The sequence below is a fragment of the Amphimedon queenslandica genome, unplaced genomic scaffold (genome assembly GCF_000090795.2).
Source record: "Amphimedon queenslandica unplaced genomic scaffold, v1.1 AMPQUscaffold_13229, whole genome shotgun sequence".
Classification (NCBI taxonomy): domain Eukaryota; kingdom Metazoa; phylum Porifera; class Demospongiae; order Haplosclerida; family Niphatidae; genus Amphimedon; species Amphimedon queenslandica.
This window is the reverse complement of record NW_003546535.1, coordinates 54272-62409: the sequence shown is the minus strand read 5'-3', so window position 1 is coordinate 62409 and position 8138 is coordinate 54272. Positions and strand designations below refer to the sequence as shown.

The 8138-nt window shown below is 34.8% G+C and overlaps 3 protein-coding genes across 4 annotated transcripts; 2 read left to right on the top strand and 1 right to left on the bottom strand.

Annotated features, from left to right (window-relative positions):
- Window positions 1-6: 6 nt before the first annotated feature.
- On the top strand, window positions 7-2355 carry LOC109584236 (ephrin type-A receptor 4a-like). The gene is made up of 9 exons (XM_019999903.1): window positions 7-194; window positions 282-331; window positions 388-558; window positions 622-731; window positions 851-1067; window positions 1131-1355; window positions 1504-1716; window positions 1894-1979; window positions 2032-2355. The coding sequence occupies exons 1-9, from the start codon at window positions 104-106 to the stop codon at window positions 2222-2224; spliced, it is 1356 nt and encodes a 451-aa protein (XP_019855462.1). The 5' UTR covers window positions 7-103; the 3' UTR covers window positions 2225-2355.
- A 15-nt stretch (window positions 2356-2370) lies between these two features.
- On the bottom strand, window positions 2371-4363 carry LOC100635362 (bis(5'-adenosyl)-triphosphatase-like). 2 transcript variants are annotated; one of them, XM_011407442.2, is made up of 4 exons: window positions 4223-4363; window positions 3962-4107; window positions 2722-2820; window positions 2371-2582 (listed from the first exon to the last, which is right to left on the bottom strand). In XM_011407442.2, the coding sequence occupies exons 1-4, from the start codon at window positions 4329-4331 to the stop codon at window positions 2490-2492; spliced, it is 447 nt and encodes a 148-aa protein (XP_011405744.1). In that variant the 5' UTR covers window positions 4332-4363; the 3' UTR covers window positions 2371-2489. The 2 variants fall into 2 exon arrangements, with proteins under 2 accessions (XP_011405744.1, XP_019855463.1); XM_019999904.1 differs by lacking the exon at window positions 2722-2820.
- Window positions 4364-4430: 67 nt separating this feature from the next.
- Window positions 4431-8126, top strand: LOC105313761 (kelch domain-containing protein 2-like). The gene is made up of 6 exons (XM_011407441.2): window positions 4431-4485; window positions 4533-5069; window positions 5397-5548; window positions 6053-6223; window positions 6345-6495; window positions 7766-8126. The coding sequence occupies exons 1-6, from the start codon at window positions 4470-4472 to the stop codon at window positions 8008-8010; spliced, it is 1272 nt and encodes a 423-aa protein (XP_011405743.1). The 5' UTR covers window positions 4431-4469; the 3' UTR covers window positions 8011-8126.
- The last annotated feature ends 12 nt before the right edge of the window (window positions 8127-8138 follow it).

Sequence of the window (8138 nt, the reverse complement as noted above, 5' to 3'; positions counted from 1 at the left end):
TTTGCCAACATGCAACTCAACTACTACAGAGTCATCTACTCCTGACTCAAGCATTGCTCTATACAGGAATATAATAGGATTATTGGTTGCTGTGATAGTGGTCATGGTGCTAGTTTGTTGTTGTGGGTTTCTGATGATTCTAGTGTACAAGAGATGCAGTAAAATAAAGTCCCATGAAATAGCAACATTGGAAAGTAAACACATAATAATTATTATTATAATAAAAATATAAATATAATTTTTAATGCAACGATTATGATTCTGTACCATTCATTATATAGTGAGGAATCTTGACAGATCATCATCTGCATATGACTATCAGCCTAACCAAGTAATTATAATATTCTATTTAAAAATAATTTATAAAAATATTTATTTTAATTGTAGCTTCAAAATCCTACTCTTCATTCATACACAACAATGGAGTCTCAGTTCGGCTTAAGAAACTCTGGACGATATGAAAGTCTTAAAAAAGTCGAACAACCTTACCTGCAACCACCTTCCATTGGGACAGTTTCTTCACCACAAGGATATTATGCAATGTATGAAACATTAACTGTAAGTGGAGAGTGTATTACATGCATGATACATGTATATTTACATGTACATGTATGCATTTAGAATAATGAAGGTGGGGATGAGTCGTATTGGGCACCAGCTAACGTAGAGCAAGAACTGTACAATCAGTTAGAACGCATTAAAGTAAAGAGGATACCATCGGTTGAAATAAAGTATGAAACTTACAAAATTTAACAATTTAACAATTATAAATTTTTGCTACACATCTTGATGAATATCAATGCTTTTATGATGCTTTGAAGATACTATTTTATTATCATTTATTTTTTAGAGTGTTGGAGTTGCTTGGTAGTGGTTACTTTGCTACAGTTAACAGAGCAATGTGGCTCAAACCAAACGGAGGAGAAGAAGAGGTTGCAGTGAAGATCCTCTCAGAAAAAGCCGACAATGAAGAGAAGATAAAATTCCTTCAAGAAGCAGCTCTCATGGGTCAATTTAAACACACTAACGTACTAACACTGCATGGAGTGATTAGTACAGATGCTAATGTAAGGCCTGAATGGGATAGTTACTTTTAATTTTATTTGATTGCATGTATTTGTTATGTGTAGGTTATGATTGTCACTGAGCTAATGAAAGGTGGTGATCTACATCACTGGCTCCTGAAAAGAAAAGTTGAAGAAGAAATAGCTCAAGAGCCTACAGCAACTCCAGGGATTTTACTTAATTTCTGTAGACAGATTTGTCTCGGGATGTGTTATCTATCGTCAAGGAACTTTGTACATCGTGATCTTGCAGCAAGGAATATACTAGTGACCCATGATAATATTTGTAAAGTAAGAGAGAGAGAGAGAGTAGGGGGAGAGAGAAAGTATAATAATTAATCCCATAATTGGTGAAAATCTATTGAGCGTATCAAATGAAGCTACTCACGTGTCTAATGCATTTAACAAGCCATAAAATATTCACATTGGTCATATGTAGGTGTCTGATTTTGGCATGTCCCGTGACTTGGATGAAGAAGAGGATTATTACTTAGCAGGAGAAGGATTACCCATTCCAGTCAAATGGACAGCACCTGAAGCAATTAAACAACGCAAGTATTCATCGGCATCCGATGTATGGAGCTATGGCTGTCTCATGTATGAGATATGGAGTCTTGGACATAAGCCATTTGCAGCATTGAAGAACAGTGAAGTATGTATAATGTACCTATATAGCTCTGAAATTTGCATGGTATGTACATTACCAGCCATTATTGATGAAACTATCTCGTGATTGTAGTTCATTTTTCTTTTAATTTTGTGATATGAACGATGTGAATTGTGATATGATTTTTTTAAAATTGTCATTTGAATGTCATATTTCGTGTAGACTTTAAAGACAATTACAACAGGCAAAAGGCTTGAACCTCCCCCAGGCTGTCCAAGAAGCATGTACGAGATAATGATAAAATGCTGGTATGAATCTTATACTTATAATGTACGTATTATCAGTAGAATTAACTTATAGGCATCCTGAATCAAAGAAGAGGCCAGCTTTTAATGATGTAATGCTGTTATTGTTAAAAGATGATTCCACATTGTTATTGATACCAGATGAAGATAGACTCACTCATTCTGAGGCTGGTCAGTTAGGTGCTCCTCTTGAAGCTGGAGATAAGCTATACACTGACCTGCAGTCAATGTATATTGATGATGCTTAAATGACTTTAAAAACCTATTGTAGTGTTTCTGTAGTCTCCTTGTATTAGTGTGTGTCACTGCATTGGATACAGTAGTAAAACTATATTTCAGATTTTGTTATAAATCTTTATGTCCTTTTTACAACATCAAATTTAACAAAAGTGGCTAAGTTGCAACATCTACTGAAATTAAATAGCTGCGTTTTTATTTAAATTCACAATAATAAGATTATGCATTATAATTTAGTCAATCATGATTACGTACAGTGTTTAGTACTTCATCTATTCATAAGTTTAATAGTTTCCTAAGTATGTCTGCTTCTTCAGCCATTTCTTCTTCTGTTCTATTTGTCCTTTTTTCAGCATCTATTCTCTCTAACTGTAAATAAAATAATAATAATAATAATAATAATAAAATTAATATTTAAAAAATAATAATTATTTAATACCACAAACATGGACAATAATTAATATTTTTATTAAAAAAAAAAATTTATTTTTATATTAATCAACTCAACTGCTTCATATACTTCATCATTCTGTTTGAAGTCACCAGTTCTTCTTGGGAGTATGTGTACATGTACATGTGGAACAGTCTGGCCAGCCTCTGGTCCATCCTGTACAATAAAAGCCAATTTATTATTATCATTCTAATACTTATATTGATGCCATTATCGTCTCATAATTTTAGGCATCTAATATGTGCTGATTTCTTTAAAAATCCCTGTACTATAGCCCATGGTTCTTTCCAAAAAATGGCTAAAAAATTACCCCCAATTTTAATTACATTTTCTGTTACATATTGATGTCCTTATGCTGTGTAGAAAGTTTGAGCTGATTCCGACTTAAATTTTTCAAGTTATGACCATTTGTTAAAATCGGCCAATTTCTGGAAAAATCCCTGTACTATAGCCCATGGTTTTTTGAAGAAAAATGGCTCCAAAATTACCCCCTATTTTTATTACATTTTCTGTTACATATTGATGTCCTTATCATGCTGTGTTGAGTTATTAATGAACAGGAAGTGGATGATGTCATTATGATGTTGTGGTTACTAACCCACAATAGCCTCACCAGTTTTAGCAGCATTTAAAGACAATGATAAAGTATTACACAGTATATTAGTTATTTAATGCATTACATTACATGCAATTTTTGGAGGAGCATTGAGCTCCATGATGATGATAATGATACTTAATGTCAATAATTAACCTCTGTATATTTTGAACACAATACTGATACGAATCAATACCGTAAACTATTGTTTGTATCAATAGAGGATATGCGTGCTAAGTATATTCATTGCAAAATAAATGTATTCATTGCATACCGTAATAACTTTCAAGAAAAAAAATTAGTTCGTTGGACGTCAACTTTCCATTGGCAGCAATGGAGAAAAGATAGAAAAAGGCTTGGTACCAGAAAACCGCTCTGTATTTCTTGATAGCAATCATTCAGGTGACTACTAGACCCCATTAGATCCTCAGGATGCTTTCTAAGCTTCCGAAAAAGGCCTCAAGAAGGTAGCAAGGCAAGAAAACGTGTTTTCCCCCATTGAACTCTTAATAAACTTGACGTCCAACATGGCGGCCAATTTACTGTGTGGGTTGGATATACGGTACTTAAAAGCTATGAATATACTTAGCACGCATATCCTCTATAAAATATCAATATATTGCCCACCACTACTGTCTATTTTTAACACAATTATGCATAACTTACTTAGTTTTATGTCTCTCCCAATCCACAACCCCATACCTGTATTGCAATAGTTAAACTTGTGGCATTGAAGTGTTGCTCTATCTTTGGTGCAATGAGATGAACGCATTGAAAAAGATCAGACACTTCCTCTTTTGTTAGATCCTGAAAACGTGACACTACACGAACACTAGACACTAGCACATCTATGCATGATGTTAAGTCAAAAATTAAAAAAATAGATTATTTAATATTACAATTAAAACTACAGTACTGTGTGGTTTTAAAATAGACCTACATATTGCTGTAATAAAAGGATACGGCCTGGAACAACTGGTCTTATGTTAGTGAAGGCAAAACTGAGTGGAGTCTGGTAGAAGACGAGCCTTGACTTGATCAGAAATTGACCAAATTTAAAAGAGCTGCTCATAATTAAAACCAGCCCCACCCATACGAGCCACGCCTATTATTTAACACCCACGCAGCCCACGTGATTAAAGTGGGCGTTGCTCGCCTTAAAAATCCATTTTTAAGAGTAGTTGTACCTTGTTTTGGGGGAATAGTAAGAATGCAGCAAGTAAAAGGTAAGTTTCTAGCAGTACCTTACATCATCTTTTAAGTATGCTTCTAGAATATACTCCGTCAGAAAGAAAAGGTCACTCAATGGTGAGGATTGGTGACCATCTTTACCTATGGGGTGGCTATCAACCTAGCCTCCCTTTTGCACACGACAGCGAGCAAAAAAGGACCATGTCCTCCCGGATTGAGGTGTATCACCTACCGACTGGCAGATGGGAGCAAAAACCCACCACTGGTAACCCTCCACTGGGTATCACGGGCTATGCAACTGCTGCCATTGGAAACGAAATCTTTTATTTTGGTGGCTACTGCAATCACGATGACTGTTATCATAATAGCTTGTACAGCCTGGATGTAGCCACCTTAAACTGGAGGGAGCTCTCTTTTACCGATACTCACCATGGTCCTATGATGAAGAGCCATTGTGGTATGATCGCGCTGCAACTGGATGACGGCGAAGACTATCTAGTGGTGATCGGTGGCGGGGGACCCCATCCCTCTACAAGACAGATGGACTCTCAATATAGCTGCGACGTACTTTCTGACCTGGAGCGAACGAATGAAGTCCATTACTTCTGTTGCAAATCAAGTTAGTTACTAGATTCAGTATACATTATAATAGTTTCATTGATCATTATGATGATGTATTGGATACACAACACTTTATTGATCGTCCTTGTATTGCATTATAAGCTACCGATAACAAGTATAAATAGATGCTGTTATGAATAAAATGTTTTTGTTGCTATATGCAGTAATTTGTATTGAGGCTGTATCATTTATTGTCCTGCCATCAATAATTGTATTAATTTTGATGGACATTGTGCTAATAATTGCATCAGTATTGTGTTAATATTTGAGCTATGTAGCATGAATAGCATTTATACTATTCACAATTGTTTCACTCTCCATACAGATGACTGGATTTCGCCGGCCATTACAGGAGACAGACCTCTCCCTTGCGATAGCTTTACTCTCAATTCTATTAGCAATGATACTGCTATACTGTTTGGTGGCAATGAACTAAACAATAAAGTGTACTACTGTCAATTTACAAGAGAATCAGCAGTAAGTTATACCTGAAGTATACCCTCTCAATATTACCTAATATAAGTATAAGTATAATATAAGTATAACCTCACTTTCTCTCTCTCTCTCTCCCCCCCCCCTCTGTTTCTAAGGAATTGTTTTGAATTTCCTAAGTAGTTGATATTTGATATCAGAGCATGAAAGTCTTTAGCTATCATTTGCTCACTGATGTGTTGCAATACATGACCTCTTAATTGCCCAATTCAACCCATATGCATATACATATATCACTGCCATGTTTCAGATTCCATTCATTCCTTAACATACACTGTTATTGGCATTAGGCATTTGGCAATTTGGCACAGGGTAGAAAGAGTACAAATATTGACCTTGTTTATTCCAATTTTATGGACAGCAACTGTTGTCTTAGGAAATATTTTTGGTCACTGGAATTTGTGTACCTTTGTTTATATATAACTTCATAATTGGAATTATCCTTAAATTTGAATTTCTTTTTAATTGTATTTTTTCACATGCATACAGTCTTGGAAACAGTTACATAATACTTCCATGGGTCAGTGGCCGATGGAAAGATCACATCACTGCTCTGCTCTTATAAAGAGCTCTGTAGCGGGACCACACCTACTAACTGTGGGCGGCAAAAACACGAGTGACTCCTGGCTTCTCGACGTTGATAAAAAGCAATGGAGTGAGGTATAAAATGACAATCCTGTTTGATGCTTAAAAATTAAATTTTTGATATTAATTAACGGCATAGCGTCAAAGCCAATTAATTGCAAGTATTTAATATAAATACTGTTAATCTTTATTGTAGGTTTCTCTGCCAAGGGAAGTTCACGAGAGAAGAGAACATTCTCTATGTACCTGGAGCTTGAGCCCAACCGTTCACTGGATAATAGAGTTTGGTGGGAAGAGAGAAGGACTGCTTGGGGCAGTACTGAATGATACGACAGTTATAGAACTCAGTAAGTAATAATTGTGTTTAAATAATAATAAAAATAATGTTTAAATAATAATAATAATATAATTATGTTTAAATAATAATAGTAATAATTGTGTTTACTGTTAGTCCAACATCGATAACCTAAAATAACTAATAATTACTCTCAATTACAATACGTAGGCATAAGTCCTTATAAAAATGATTTTCTAATTGGTACTTGTATTAATGTTTCAATACTCATAGCCGACTATTTGTAGCATGCATTTAATTTTAGAAAAAATGGTATGATATATCAGCTGTCTAGCACTGTAAACTGATAAGGAAATGCCATTAATGCTTATAAATTACCTCATGCAACTACACCATTGTATAGGCCAGGATATTTCATTATTGCATGCTTTGAATGAATGTCTTGATTACCCTCAGTATTAATGATATTTTTTTATATTTTTAAATTTCATTTGTGCAATAGTGCGAAAGAATGTTCATCACTAGTGATAGTGTATACATTTCCTTTGCAATGTTTTGAATTGTAATTTGAGTCATGATACAGTATCAGCGGTCTGCCTTCGTTCCCATGTCTACTGTAACTTGAAGCAAAATATGAGAATGACTTAAGCCCACTCAAAAGAGAATTTAATGGCGAAACCATACACCCACTCATTGTGGAATAGCCGATTCATTTATGCATATTGTAGTGCAGAATTTATATAGTATTGTATAATGGGTAAAGAGAAATCAGAATTTAATGGCGAGACTTTACACCCACTCATATTGTGAATAACTGATTCATATACTCGCTTATTGGTGTAGCATACAATATGTTGTAGTGTAGAGTTTTTGTAATATTGTATAATGGGTATATTTTATCTGGGTTTGGTGTCATTTTTTCCATTTTCATTTCTTGGTATTTTCCAAAATAAAAAGTGTTTGTCAATTCCAAGTATGAAGTGTACAAAATGGCAGCTCAGAACGAAAATAAACAAAATGAAAAGCCTATAATCCTTTTTAAAATACCCAGAAAAATAATACCTATTATGCAGCATATGCCTGCTCTTAAATTTCAATTTCTCTTGGGTCATTGTAAAAAGTGTTTGTCAATCTCAAGTGTACAAAATGGCAGCTCGATCAGAACAAAAATAAGCAAAACAAAACTTTATATTCCTTTTTAAAATACCCAGCAAAATAATGCCTACTATGCATCATATGCCTACTCTTAAATTTCAATTTCTCTTGGGTCATTGCACAACAGCTATTAGTGTCTGCTAACGTTTACATTTATCTCTTGATAGTTTATTCAACTGAAAAGGAGAAATGGTTCTCAAACGTCATACCGAGCGACCGATATCAAGAAAGACTGAGGGCAAGAGCTCTGAACGAAAACAACGTCAATGCCGAAGACGGAGGAAGCGAAGAGGAAGAAGGACCGACCTTTAAGCGGCTCTCTTGTCAAGCTCTGATAGAGGAATCTGTGGCAGAGAGAAGGAGAAAAATGCAGGAAGGACGTGTAGAGAAAAACTGTTGTCAAATCTTATAGTGTAAACACAGCCATCACTTGCCTTTATCTTAACTTGTGCAATTTCAATACGCAATTCCATCATTGTTGTAAATAAAATGATAATTGTGATTTTAAGGAATTCATTTTTAAGGGCACGCGTGTTTGCA